Source organism: Notamacropus eugenii, chromosome 4, assembly GCF_028372415.1.
Source record: "Notamacropus eugenii isolate mMacEug1 chromosome 4, mMacEug1.pri_v2, whole genome shotgun sequence".
Taxonomy (NCBI): domain Eukaryota; kingdom Metazoa; phylum Chordata; class Mammalia; order Diprotodontia; family Macropodidae; genus Notamacropus; species Notamacropus eugenii.
In genome coordinates this window covers 125,667,496-125,682,473 of record NC_092875.1, presented here as the reverse complement: position 1 = coordinate 125,682,473, position 14,978 = coordinate 125,667,496, and the positions used below count along the sequence as shown (strand labels likewise).

At 38.4% G+C, this 14,978-nt stretch overlaps 1 protein-coding gene across 9 annotated transcripts in view; it reads right to left on the bottom strand.

The window, feature by feature from the left end:
• ENPP2 (ectonucleotide pyrophosphatase/phosphodiesterase 2) overlaps positions 1–14,978 on the bottom strand; it is a 177,135-nt gene that overhangs the window by 21,597 nt on the left and 140,560 nt on the right. For 6 of the 9 annotated variants that reach the window (XM_072603207.1, XM_072603210.1, XM_072603214.1 and 3 more), the window contains 2 exons: positions 5,813–5,887; positions 433–569 (listed from right to left, as the gene is read on the bottom strand). In XM_072603207.1, the coding sequence (XP_072459308.1) occupies positions 433–569; positions 5,813–5,887 (212 nt within the window). The remainder of the gene's footprint in view (positions 1–432; positions 570–5,812; positions 5,888–14,978) is intronic. The other 3 variants (XM_072603212.1, XM_072603208.1, XM_072603211.1) reach the window with 1 other exon arrangement.

The following is a 14,978-nucleotide window of genomic DNA, read 5'->3' as shown; positions in this document are numbered from 1 at the left end:
ATTTGCATTTTGATATGCTCCATAACTATTTCAGGCATAAGGGTTGATGTTTACAAGGCACTTTAAAATTTTTGAAGCCTTTTTATTATATACATTTTCTCAGTTCAATCTCATAGCAACCCTTTAAGGTGGGTGCTACTATTACCCATTTTACAAATGAGAAAATTAAAGTTCACTGATGACACAGGACCTATTAATAACAAAATTCCTGCCTGTGGCCCTAATCCCTTTATGTCTAATTTACTTCCAAGAGTAATTTGGAAACCAAGAGAAATGTGATCACGCCATGAGTCCAGTTTCTGGGACTTCTCTTACTGAGAAAAGTTCAAGTTGTCTTAACACAATTTAAGAAAGCTATAGTATTTATCTTCCTATTAATAGAAGGAATATGATTTAATATCAAATACTGGAAAACCCAATTCTTTCAATGACCTGTTTGGAAACAGTGTAGGATGTCCACAGTGGCATTAGAAGTGTTTCACTATAGCCGCTTTCAAAATCATGGTGATACAAGATGTTATATCTAGTCCGATAAAGTACTGCAGGTCGACCATAAAGGAGATGTCTCTCTAGGAAAGGAAAAAAAGAATGAATTTCATTAAAGACAGTTTAGATTGTACAAACAATAGGGAAAAGATATTGGAAGACAGCCAAGTTGTCCAAAATTTGCTCACTTTAGTAATAATATAGCGCCTTCCCCTTAATTTAATCAAGTTAGTACCTAACCCTCTTTGAGGTTTATCTGATCACCTTAGAAGAATAGTGTGGTTTGTTTTTTTTTTTAACAAGATGTTATAATAGCATTGAATCTCTTTACTTACAAAGCTTTTACACATACGTTGTCTTATTTGATTCAAGTCTTCTACACAAACCAAAAGAATTATTTTAAAATTTTAATAATTTCTTTATGTTGTCATTTTAGTCTGTGGATCTTAAATTTAAAAGCTGGTATCAGGGGTGGGAAAATTCCATAGTACTTCTGGGATGATTTGGCCAGACAAGGGATAAATAATTCTGTCCAGACTCTCATCACTGCCTCTAAGTGACCTCTAAGACATTCTACCGGAGGTGGGAAACCCACTACCGTGAGGCCATATGTGGCCTTCTAGGTCCTTGTGTGTGGTGTTTTGATGGAGTCCAAGTTTTACAGAACTTTGATTAAGGGGATTTGTTCAATGAGGTTTGAATTCAGTCAAAGGGCTGCACTTGAGGACCTAGAGGATCACACGTGACCTCAAAACTGTAAGTTCCCCACCCCTGCTAACCACTTCCTCAATAATTACAGTACAAGGGCCACCTCATTCTATCTACCCAAACCCCTGCTCTCCTCCTAAACCCCTTCAGTATTCACAATTATGATCCTTCACACGCCCTGGACCACTTTAACTCCCAAGGCCTCTCTCCATTCTATAAGGGTAATTGTAGTAAGACCTTACCAACACATGAAACTATTCCACCTCCAAGATTATGAGCTTTGAGCGCTCCCTTCTCTGGGTCATAAGCTTCTATCTTTTTCCTTCTTCTTTTTCATCCTCTTCCACCCACTCAGGGCCTTCATGGAACAATCTGGTTCTCCCAATCCATACCCTCCTAATCTGGCCTCACTTACCTCTAATCATACTTTGTTTCCATAGACCCTATCATCCACCCTCAAATCCTTTTGCCCCTTGTCCTTAAAGGAATGATAGTTTTTTTTTTTAAAGCAATCCATTAGTCACACTTATTAAGTGCTTACTGTGTGCCAAACACTGTGCCAAGAACCGGAGATTAAATACAATAGTGAAACAGCGCCTATTCTACAGGAGCTTCCTTTATGTTGTTTATAAAACAACATACAAATATATGTCTGTTCATTCCCTAATAATGATATCCTTAACTTGGTTTATCTCTAACATATAGTTTTTCATTCCTATTCATTAACAGACTCAGTAGTTCTAGAGAAAATCACCAGGCTAATTGATTCCACTAAAATCTCAACTAGGCTCTCCTTCTTATACATTACTTTCTTTCATCATCTCTGACAGTCTCCCTCTCCTGCTTCCTATGGTTGTTCCAAACCTTCTCCTCTGTCCTTAAACCCAGAAATTAATTCCCATGCTCTATCAGAAAATAAATTTTCTTTCCTAGTCTATTGAAGATATTAAAAATATCCACTAGGAATTCTTTTAGCTCTCTTCCTCCAGACCTCAAAACTTCCCTATGCCCACCTCTGAGCCTTCATCTCTTTAATAATAACTAACATTTATGCAGTGCTTACTATGTGCCAGGCACCACGCTAAGTGCTTTGCAATTATTATCTCAGTTGGTTCTCATAACAACACTGAGAGGAGTTAAGTGGTATTATATCCCCATTTTATTAATGAGGGCACTGAGACAAACAGACATTAAGTGACTTGCCAGGGATCACAGAGTTAGTGAGGATCTGAGGTCAGTTTTGAACTTAGATCATCCTGACTCCAGCCCAGTGCTCTATTCACTAGCACTACCTAGTTGCCTCCAAAAATCTCTAGAGTCAGAAGATGAAACGGCCCTCTTTCTTATTGAGAGTACTCCATTCCCTCCCATGGACCTTGTTTTATTAATCACTCATTTTATTTCATCTCCTCAACAAGTGCCTTCCCCTCTGCCTTCTAACCTCCATCTCACAAATCCCTTGTTTCCTTCAAGATACAGCATGAGTCATTTTCTACATTAATGGCATTGAACTCAAATAGAAACTGGGGCCCCTAAACCATACATAAAGAAACCCCCATGGGGGCACTACTGACTTAGAAAACCACATATTAACATTCTCTGTATTCTCTTATTTTTTTATTTGGTTAAATATTTCCCAATTATATTTTGATTTAGTTTGAGCTACAGTGGGGATTATAATTGTAATGCAGTCTTTTGCCATTTGACAACTCTATTCTACATGAAGCCTTTGCTTAATTCCTCCCAGCTGCTAGCAACCTCACTCCTAAAACCAATTTATATTCATTTTGTATACGTTACTTACAGACGTACGTATATATGTTATTTTCTCTGTTAGAATATAAGCTTTCTGAGGGCAAGGACTGCTTGCTTCACTTTTGTCTTTGTATCATCAGTGCTTAACACGGAGCCTAGCACATATTAAAGGCAGCTAGGTGGCACAGTGGATAGAGCACTGTGCTTGGAATCAGGAAGACTCATCTTCATGAGTTAAAATTGGCCTCAGACACTTACTAGGTGTGTGACCCTGGGCAAGTCACTCAACCCTGTTTGCCGCAGTTCCTCATCTATAACATGAGCTGGACACGGAACTCCAGTATTTTTGCCAAGAAAACCCCAAATAGGGTCAAGAAGAGTTGGACACAACTAAACAACAGCAAAACATATTAAGTGATTAATAAATGCATGTTGGATAACTACTTTTAAAAAACCCTCCTTATCTGCCTTGTGTTCTTCTATGACACTGTCCTCTCCTAGTTCTCCAAACTATTTGACTGTTCCTTCTTGGTCTTTTCCAGTACAGTCTCCTCTTTTAACCTAAATCTCCCCACGATCTTCTCTATTCTCCCCCTTGATGATCTCATCCATTGCCAAGGTTTTAATTATCACCTCTATGAAAATGATTCCGAATGCATATTTACATGTCTACCTTCTTCCCAGAACTCAAATTTTGTTTCTCCAACTGCCTTTTGAACACTTTCCCCTGGATGTCCCACCAGTATTTGTCTCAATATGTCTATAACTGAACTCATTACCCACCCATCCCCAATCTCAAAAAACTTATTCCTTCTCCTTAACTCTTTCTTTTGCTAATATGAATATCTTCCCAATCAACCAGAGTCTAAACAAAGGAATCATCCTTCCTCTTTAATCCCCTTCACTCTTCACATTCAGCCAATAGCTAAAATCCTTCTAATTCTACCTAAACAATTTCTCTAAAATATCCCCTGCTCCTTTATATTTATATGCCCACCAACTCATTATTATTTACCTAGATTATTGCAATACTATTCTTACAGGTCTTACTGAGTCCATTATTTACCTTTTCTAATTCATCTTCATACTATTAACAAAATAATGCATCAAAGTAAAGATCTAATTATGTTAATCCCTGCTCCAAACCTTCACTGGCTCCCTATTAGATATAGAAAAAACTGAATTCCTTACCTTTTAGTCAAGCTCCTCCAATACCAGTAGACTGGCTCTCCCTGACCTACCTTTCCAGCCTATTTTCCCACTCCCTCCTGTGCTCTACATTCCATTCAGTCACTAGCTGATTCCTGAATCGTGCAGAGCCTGTCCTTTGTTCATTCACTTTCTCTCCATGACAACAGACTCTTCTCCAAATATCTGAGTCTGGAAAACCCTCTCACCCTTCAAGACTCAGATAAGATCCCAACTCCACAAAGAAAACTCCTGATTCCCCTTGCTATAAGTGATCTCTCCTTTCTTGAATATCTTTCTTGCACTTTATCTGGATCTCGCCTTCACTTCTGTTACATTCCACCTTGTGTCCTGTGAATTTAAAATAAGAAAATATCTGGACCACACTTTGCAAACCTTAAGGTGCGATGTAAATGCAAGCTACTTCATTTTTATATTACATATCGATCAAATAAGATAATATATGTGAAACACTTTGCGGATCTTAAAGAGCTGTGTGAATGCCAGCTCTGTTATTATTATTGCCATTACTGTTATTATAACATGTCTCCCCCTATCAAACTCTAAGTTCATGAGGGATAGGCCCTGTCATTTCATCTTTGCATCTCAGGCACCTACCACAATGTCTTAGATCAAGCAAGTGCTTAATTTTATTGATTTGAATTTGCTCAATTAATTAACTTTGGACCTGGGAGAGATTCATCAAAGGCAGTGATCAAATGAACCAATGATTTAATCAAGTGGAAGACTCTCTGTTGATCATTATTTGCAAACTGAAATTTGAATATGCATTATTGGAGTATTAAAGAAAGTAGTGATGAGTATTTAAAGTAAGCAGCTTTGTCACATGAAGAAAGGAAATCTCCTCAGGTAAGACATTAAACAAACATGTATAAATAAAATAAGCGTACATTTTAGAGGGTCGTTCCTTCCAGTGACAGGGGTGGGAAAGGAAGGACGACAGTCTGAATTTCAATTTTCGAGAACCTCCATCAAGGTTCCCAAATGTTGCCTCAGAAAAATATGAGGGAAACCATTCTCCTAGGGAAGAACCCCAAGACATATCACACTAAATAAAAAGAAGAAAACTTTAGTTCTTAAAATTTTCTCAGATAGCTATCAGAAGTGGCAGGGACCTTAAGTGATCTGCTTTGGAAAGGTCAATGACTAAGTTGTCCCTGTGATAGAAAAATGGGACTTGGTAACCTCAGAGCAAAGTATTTTGTGCCTGAGGCTTGGGTGATTAAAGGTCCCCCAAATGATAACCAAATTATTCTTATTTCATTTAGGGGAAAAAGTTTTTTGGCAACCACTTATTCAATTCTTTATACATGTTGTTTTAATTGGAGTGTTACCATTCTATGCAAATAACCAAGAAAACCCTTTGGAATATACTTTTGGAAGATCCCCCCAAGTAGAACCACTGATTTGAGGCAAAAGGGCCCACCCTGCTCTCACAAATTTCCCATGAATGTTTTGGGACTCATCCGAGTCATAATAAGAGGCGTTAGCCTCATTTTATGCACTATCCTTGGGAGACTAGAGTAGGAATTATAGCCAAGGGAGATATCATGGCTGGGGGGGGGGGGGGGGGGAAGAAGCCACCAAATCAGAGTTGTCACACTTGGGGAACAGGCGAGCCAACCCAGACCTTCCTTCAAAACTCAAAGCAAACCTTTTCTAGGCTCAAAAATTCCATTAACGTTTTCCTTGTTTTCATTTTTGCTGCCTCTGAATTTTCTGGTTTCAGCTGGAAGCAGAAGCATCAAAATTCTATGAGAGGCTATTCTCATTTTATTTGTTCAACTTTAAGTGCTTACCAAACACATTCCTCAGAAATTTGAATACAAACCCAATATTCCGGATCTATTCCACTGGGGAAGCAAAGGATTAGCAGCTGCTTCTCATTGTAACTCCTAATCCTGCTCTCCTCACAGCAGGCATTTAACTATCAATTGAGAGTGTTTATTGACTCCACCAATTGGGACACTCCCGCCATCTCCATGTCATTTCTGACTATTCTTAAACAGGAACCTTCTTTCACTGCAAGCCAGGGAAATTTGATGGCTGCCCCAAGCTCGTTACTGGTTTGTTCTAACCTCTAGGTCTTTAGGGTATTTATGTTACTCCCGACTACCCAGTGTTTAACTACACACACACACACACACACGTACACACACACACACACGTACACACACACACACACACACACACACACACACACACACACACACACACACACACACACACACACCCCTTCAACCTCTCCATCAAGAAACTCCCCTTTCAAAATCTCACTCAAGATTCTCTTTCTCTAGGCCTCCCCAGATTAATCTCATTCTTCTCTGCTCATTCTGCTTGTTTTAAGGTCTTAAATTTTTTTTGTTTCAAGTAACATTTGTTTAATAAATATTTGTTTGAGCACCGATTATTTGCAAGGTATGGTGGTACTCTGTGGAGGAATACACAAGAATCAGTCCCTGCTCTCCTGGAGTTTACTGTCTAGTAAATTGTATATTCAGTCTCCCTAACTAGATTTTAAGCTCTTCAAAGACAAAGACCCAGAATCCTATTTTATTGTGTTTTTTATCTGTCAGTGGAGTATTCAAGACATGGGGCCAGAGGGTGGCGGTGAGGATAGGGAGGGAGACACAAAAGCTGGTCTGTTTTCCTGGGATAAATTATCTACATTTCATTTCCCACTGCATGCATTTTCACAATGCATTCCCAGGTTTGAAATGGAATTCTTCCTCATTTCTACCTCTCAAAATCCTCATCTTCCATCAAATCTCAACTCAAGTACATCCCACCCCACAAATTTTTCCCTGAGCTTCTAAGGTAAAAGGATCATAGGATTATAGATTTATAGTTGGAAGGGACCTTAAAGGCCATCTAACTAAACCCTTCATTGTTCAGATAAGGGAAGGGTGTCCCAGAGAGGATGTGACTTTCCCAAGTTCATATTGGTACCAAGTGACAGATGCTGGATTTGAACCTACGTTTTCTGACACCAAACCCAATCCTTATTCCACTACTCTCTTACTCTCTCTCTCTCTCTCTCTCTCTCTCTCTCTCTCTCTCTCTCTCTCTCTCTCTCTCTCTCTCTCTCTCTCTCCTCTCTCCTCTCTCCTCTCTCCACTCTCCTCTCTCTCTCCTTTTTTCTCCCTGTCTCATAGAAGCTACATGAATAGAGGGTTTTTTTTGTATCTCCACATCTACCACAGTGTTTCACACATAATAGTCCTTTAATGTCTGTCAAGTGGAATCCAATCAACAAGGAAGGATAGAAAGAATAGATAGTCTCCAACGGGGAAAGAAAGAATACTTAGATTCTCAAAGCATCCATGATACCCAAACTTTGAAAGGAATTTTCCCACCTACACATTGATCCACAGGGTCTGGGAATAGATTCACCAGAATCACAATAATTTGGCGCACAAAACAGAGTTAATGGCTCATTTCTCCTTGTAAAAATTATTTCAACTGGAATCATGGCTGAATAGGAAGATTTGGATTGAAACAGTAGCAAGGTTCAGAATTTTTAGAATTTCAGCCTAAATTCCTTTTTGTGAAGTTGTGGGAAAGCCACACAATTTTATTTCTGTAGGAAACATTGTCTTCTGCCCTACTAAATCACATAACCCTATGTATTGTAGGTCACAGTCCTTGGGCATGGAACTGTTTGTCTCACAATGGGCTTTGCTAGAGATGATAATGTGTCACTCTACTTTTTCAGTATGCTACAGGGCTTGTTTCTTCTTCAAATTATCCTTTTCTTTTCTTCCCAGTCTTAGTTACCACCCGTTAGAATACCAGACAGAGGCTTTCCTCCACTTCCCAGGTCAGTGTTTACAGTGGCTTCTTGGACTCTCTGATGCAAGCCAGGGTTCTCCTTCATATGCCACACTTGGCAGGACATTCATAGCCAAGTCTTTTTAAGTGTTGTGGTCCAATTCTTTTTTAAAGGCTTCCAAAGTCTGGTCATCCAAACTTGAGTTTCTATTTCTTTTCCCTCCTCAGTTTCCTGATTCATATTCCCACGGATTAGCTGGCCGACTTTTCAACCACAAGAAAATCTTTCCTCTTTCTTTTTTCTCTAAATCTTTGCTCACACAATAAGATGATCTTAAAAATTCTGAATAGGATCTCAACTGGGGAACCCTCTCTGTTATAAACTAGATTTTTCCTACTCTCTAGCATGAATGCTTTCCTCATTTATACAATGATTATTTCTGTCCACTTTCTTTCAGGCAAGTCAAACTTACATCCAGGGGAAAAAAAATTAAACACTTTCTATTTGTAAGAGTTCTTTACCCTTCACAGAATTTCAGAGTTGGAGGCAATCTAGTCCCACTCATGCCTGAACAAGAATTCCCTTTACAAGATGCTGGACAAGTGGCAATACAGCCTTTGTTTGAAGACCTCAAGGAACAGGGGTTTCACTACCTTTGCAAACTACTTATTCCACTTTTAGACAGGACATTTTTTCCTTACATCAAGTCTAATTTGCTTCTCTCCAATTTTCACTCATTGTTTGTAGCTGTTGCAGAGAACATTGTCTCATTTCTTCATGACAGTCCTTTAAGTACTGGAAGAAAACTATCTGTAATATGCTGAAGATATCTGTACCTAATTCTTCTCTTCTCCAAGCCTAAGAATCCCCATGTCATCCAATTGATTTTTCTATGGCATGGTTTCCATGCTTCTAATTATTCTTATTGTCCTTGGCTGCATATGCCACAGTTTATCAATGACTCTCCTAAACTGCTTTGCTCAAAATTTACCATTATGTTCCAGATATGATCTGACCAGAAGAATGGACAATGACTTCATTATTTTCTTCATACTAGACGCTAGACAGTGCCTCTATTAATATGGTCAAAGATGACATTTTTTTTTTTGGCTACCATGCCACTGTTGACACTTTGAGTTTATAGGTTTTTTTTTCATTAAAATTGCTGAGTAGCTATGCCTCCCCATACCTTGTACTTAAAGAATTACTTTAAAAAAATTTACATTCTTACATGGAAAGATGATATTTGTAACTCATGAGACCTTTCTCAGTATTAGGATAGTTAGAGAATATATATATATATGTGTGTGTGTGTGTGTGTGTGTGTGTGTGTGTGTGTGTGTGTGTTTGTGTATGTATATGTGTATATATATATATACACATGTATATATAGGGAGATGGCGGGTATAGGATGAGCTGAATATGAAGGGATGACATCTAAAAAAGAAAATAAAATGTTGAGAGAAACGTACTAGCAGAAAGAGAAAGTAAGAGGTAGAATGTAGTTAATCATCTTACATAAAGGAGGCAAGAAAGAGCTTTGATGATGGACGGGAAGAAGAGGAAGGTGGGAATGAATAATTGAGTCTTCTTTTAATTGGATTTGACTTCAGAAAGGACTAATATACAGGGTATGGAAGTTAATCTTACCCTACAGGAAAGCAGGGGGGAAAGGAATAAGAGATGCGGAATAATAGAAGGAATGGCAGATTGGCAGAGGGGTAATTGGAAGCAAACACTTTTGCAGAGGGACAGGTCAAAGGAGAAAATTGAATAAATGGAGGACAAGACAGGATAGAAGGAAATATAGTTAGTCTTTCACAACCTGACTGTTATGGCAGTCTTTTGCATGATCACACATGTATAACATATATTGAATTGCTTACCTTCTCAATGAGGGTGGATGGACAGGGAGAAGGGAGAGAATGTGGAACTCAAAGCTTTAAAAATGAATGTTAAAAATTGCTCTTTTTGGTTATTGTCTTCAACTGTCTTCTCCTGCTTGAATCTTTCTTTTCAAAGGCTAAACTGATCTATGCAATGTCACATACCAGTGTCTTAGACGTGATCTTAGGCAATACATTTAAAGTCTCTCGGCCTCAGTTTCCTCATTTGTAAAATGCAGATAATAACTACAACTAACCTCACTGGATTATTGAGAGGATTAAATACAAATATGTATCTCTGTGTGTGAGCATATTATATATGTATGCATATGCATATATGCATATAGCTCTTTATAATCCTTAAAGCAGTATATTAACATTAGTAGCTATTATTATTATTATCAAGACAACCTTCATTCTTCTCTTCCATCAGAATCATTTTCTTGTTTCATCAGAATTTTATTCATTTGAGTATTTCATTCCTCTTGGACCAACTTGCCCTGTAGAATTTAGGCTATAGGATCCTAATCAGTTTCATCCTGAACCCTTAGAAATCTCATCCTCAAAAATCTAAGGCATACAGGTATTTATAGCTTTCTTTTAATCTATCATAAATTCTATGATGGAGTATCCCCTTCTATCTATCTCTTATCCAGGGATAGGGAACCTCCAGCCTTGAAACCACATATGGCCCTATAGATCCTCAAGTGCGGCCCTTTGAGTGAATCCAAATTTCACGGAACAAATCTCCTTAATAAAAGGATTTGTTCTATAAAACTTGGACTCAGTTAGGGATCTAAAAGACCACATGTGGCCCCAAGGCTGCAGGTCCCTGACTCCCCAACCCTATCCCATCAGTTCTCCTTCAGCAACCAATTCTCCTTAGAGACCAGAATCAGGTCCAGAGTAAGCTAGTCTCTACATCCCTTCATCTACCTTTTGAAGGATGAATTTAAAAGCAAGTCAAGAATTTCTCAAGTGTATTCCTTTTAGGGGAGATCAGAAGAAAGGAAAAAAGAGATGGGAGACGGAAGGAAGGTCAATCCTATATATTATGGCCCCTACTATATTTGTGATGTTTATTGAATTCATCTTCTACTTCTTCCTTCTGTTCAGTTCCTCTCTAGGATATTCCATCCACAATATTACTTACATCTTCCCCTCCTCAAATTCTCAGCACCATGTTTTCCCCTCCACTTCATGGATCCTCTTGCATGAGTCAATTTTCTTAATCCAATGCTTCTATTTCACCACTTTTAGTTAACCTGCTCCTTTGAAATAAGGTATCCTTTTCTATTTCTATGTTCCAGTTTGAATCATGGTGATACCCACAAAATATCCCCTTTCACTGATATATTTGTAGACATGATTGATCACTGCACATACCCTGCCTCCATTTGATCATAAGCTCTTTGAGAGAAGTAATTATCATATTTCATCTTCTTGTTTTTCCTCCACTACTTTTGATGAAGAGTTGAATTAAAAATTAAAATGTATGATAAAATATCTATTGAGTCCCATCTTTACCTACGAATGATTCATTACTATCAAAACACGTGAGGATAATCTAACTACATTAAATGAACAGTTCTTACAGATATATTTGGCTCACATTGATTATTCCAGAAGTAAAACCCTATGTTTGAAAATTGGCAATAAAAAGAAGAGCTCCCAAAGTGCAGGACTTCCTCTGAAAGATTTCTCTAAACAAAGCATGCTCATACATACACACACACACACACACACACACACACACACACACGAATAAGATAAATCAGCTTCCACTCTAGTGGAATATTTAATATTTTGGAGATGTAAGGCCCTTGGCCCAAAATAAAGTAGATGTTTATTTTGTTTTGATGAAGTTCTTTTTTGCCCCAAATGTGGAAACTAATAGCAATATGTGGAAATGAAAAGAGAGTGATTTCAGTTTCATGTAAAGAAAAACCACCTAACAATGAGAGCTGTCCAAAAGTAGAATGGGCTATCTTAGGAAACAGCGCATTCCCCTTCATTGAAGACCTTCAGGCAAAAGCTGGACAACCACTTATAAGGTTGTCCCAGGTCAAAGGGCTCCTTTTTCACATGAGTTGGACTTGATGACTTCTAAGGTCCCTTCCAACTCTCATATTCTGATATTGTCTTTTAACGTGCTCCTCTGCTGATGCACTGAAAGATTGATGTGAACTGATGCAAAGTAAAGGAAGCAGAACTAGAAAAGCAATATACACAATAACGACAACAATGTAAATAGAACAGCAACAAAATGATCAAAACAAATGCTATGAAATTACAATGACCAAGTTTGCCCCCAAAGAAGAGATACAAAAACGTAACCACTCCCTCTACTTTATCTCCCCACTTCTTTTTAGAGGCAAGAGACTATGCATGTGAACATGGATAGGGTTGGGGACTGCATCTATTATTTCACTGCTATAGAGAACTCCCAGGTAAGGAAACTCCCTCTACCAATTCAAGCTGCCACTTTCTCTACAAATTATTATTCTTAGAGAGTTGCTTAGGGTATTGTAATATTAAATGACTTGACCAGGGTCATACAAAAAAAAGTTTTAATCTTCATACTTTACTTAACTAAGGACATGTCTACAGGCTTAAGCTTAGTCAGTTCTAGTCTCTCATTTGGCCAAAATATATTACTGCAATTTATGTCCTTCTCCTGCACTCTTTTTTTGGGGGAGCTTGGGAGATTTGTCAAAAAACAGAATCCTGGTGTAGGCTAACCCTGAGATCCACTTTTGGTTTTGTTCAAGTTATTCTGCATTGTTGGCTTTTGTTGTTCCCTGTTTTAATTGTAAACTTAATCAATAAACATTTTAATACAAAGAAGAACAAGAAAAAAGATTGTATAAGGATCTCTGAGTTTCTGGTACACAGAGTTTAAGGAAATCCTCTGAGAGTCTGCTTCAGAGGAATATAAGTGTTTTATATCTCTAGGGGGAACTCTGAAGAGGGACTCTTTACTAGGTTGTCTTGCAAGAGGCTGAGGGAGGTTGAGGCTGGAATGGTATTCAAAGGGCCTCTTGAGAACTCTTCAAAGTTGCTGATGCTCTGATTCCCTTTGAGTCAAACCATTGAGGTGATTCACTCGAGGCAAGAGCACCTTAAATCCCATTCTCCCTAGGATGAGTTTACAGTTTCTACTGAGTGGGAAGGATAGAGAGCATCGAGGAGGAGGGAAAGGTAAAGATAGGCACCATCACATGAATTCACTACCACTGAATACCAAATGAACTTATTTATTCTCAGCCAAAGTGGTTTCCTGGCATCATTGGGGCTGGACTAAGCCTACAGAAAGGACACTAGGGCATTAACAGCAATACTGTTAACTGTTTCATGGCTGTCTCCTGAGGGAGAACAGTCTCAGGCTTCTCTTTGTGCCCTGGTGATTCCATATCTGGGGAACTCAAACCATCCAATATTTTTTCAAGCAGGGATCCAAATATTCACATGATGAAGACGCTCACTGGAACCCCAATCAAGGATCAGGCTAAAGCACTCTATATCCTCAGCACAATTTGTCAACTTTTTGTTTGACTGTCCACTAACTTTAGACTACTATTCCAGCTGCCTTCATCCAAGAAGCTCCCAAACATTCTGCACATCCCATGATCAAAGAAGAGCTAAGAAAAATGGGGTAGGAGAGAGATGAAGATCTTATAAAAAGGAGAAAATCAAAGGAGTCAAAGAAAAACAAAACCCTTGAACTAATTTCTTCAGCTTCCCCTAATCAGATGGGAAGCCACGCATAAACTAACAGGAATCATATGCAAGCTAATAGATTTAGCAACGGAACAGTAAAAAAGAAAAAAACATTCACAACACACCCTATTATTGGTTTGTGAAGCTGAGGGGGAGGGGTGGTAACTGTGCTAAAGCCAAATAAAAGGAAAACTATAATCCCCACAGAAATGAGGCATATATAAATCATATAGAATAATGCCTTAGCTATCTGGTATTATCAAAAAGTAAGTCATTCAGTTTTCCATTTAGCTCAGAGTTTAACTTCTTTAAGCACCAAAGAAATTTTTTTAGTTTAACAGTTTTGGATAGAAATCTTTCTAAAATGAATCACACTGTTCCCTACTCTCTTAAACAGAGAATTATGTTCACGGACATAATCTAATCTTTTCACCACTTCTAGAGCAGCTCTGGGCACCATATTTTAAGAAGGATGTTAATAATTAATGACAAGAGTCAACAAAAAATTCTTGAGAATATACAGAAAAGGGAAACCAGAAATGGTGATGGTTCTCACATTCATGTCATAAAAGGGTCAGTAGAAGGAAATGATGATGTTTAACCTGAGAAGAGTGTGGGGAACAAGAGCTATCTTCATCATGAGAAGGACTGTCATATGGCAGAAGGAATGGGTTTGTTCTACTTAGCTCTAGAATATAGAATTAAGAGCAGTTTGAAAGTCTCAAGAAGTCAGTGAGCCAGTCAATAGGCATTTATTTAGCCAGGGGCTGTATTAAGTGCTAGGGATACAAAGAAAGGCAAAATCAATCTCCACCGTCAAGACACTCCTAGTCCGATGGGAGGGCAACATGCGAATAACTGAGTACATAGAAAAAATATATATTTAGGATAAATGCAAGGTAATCTGAGATGAGGAGGAACAAGTAATGGTAGGGATGAGAGAACCAGGAGAGGCTTCATGAAAAAGGGAGCCAGCAAAACTAAGTGGCAGAGATGAGGAGAAAGCACATTCTAGGGATGGGGAACAAGCCATCCAAAGGTATGGAAATGGAACATGGAGTGTCAGGTACAAAGAATAACCAGTAAGCCAGTGATGCTGGGCTGTGGAGTACATAGAGGGGAGTAAAGTATAAAAACACTAAAAAGGTAGGAAGGAACCAGGTTGTGAAGAGCTTTAAATAGCAAACAGAACTTTATATTTAATCCTGGAGGTAACAGGAGACGACTGGAGTTTATTGAGTATGGGAGTGATATGGTAAAACCAATACTTTGGTAGTTAAGTGGAAGATAGACTGGAATAGGGAGAGACTTGAGGCAGGGAGATCAGCCAGAAGGTTGTTGCTATAGTTCAGGTGAGAAGTGATGAGAGCCTACAAAATGGTGGTAGCTATGTTGGCAAACTAAACAATGCATTAAGCGGAAATGCTGTGAAAGTAGAAAAG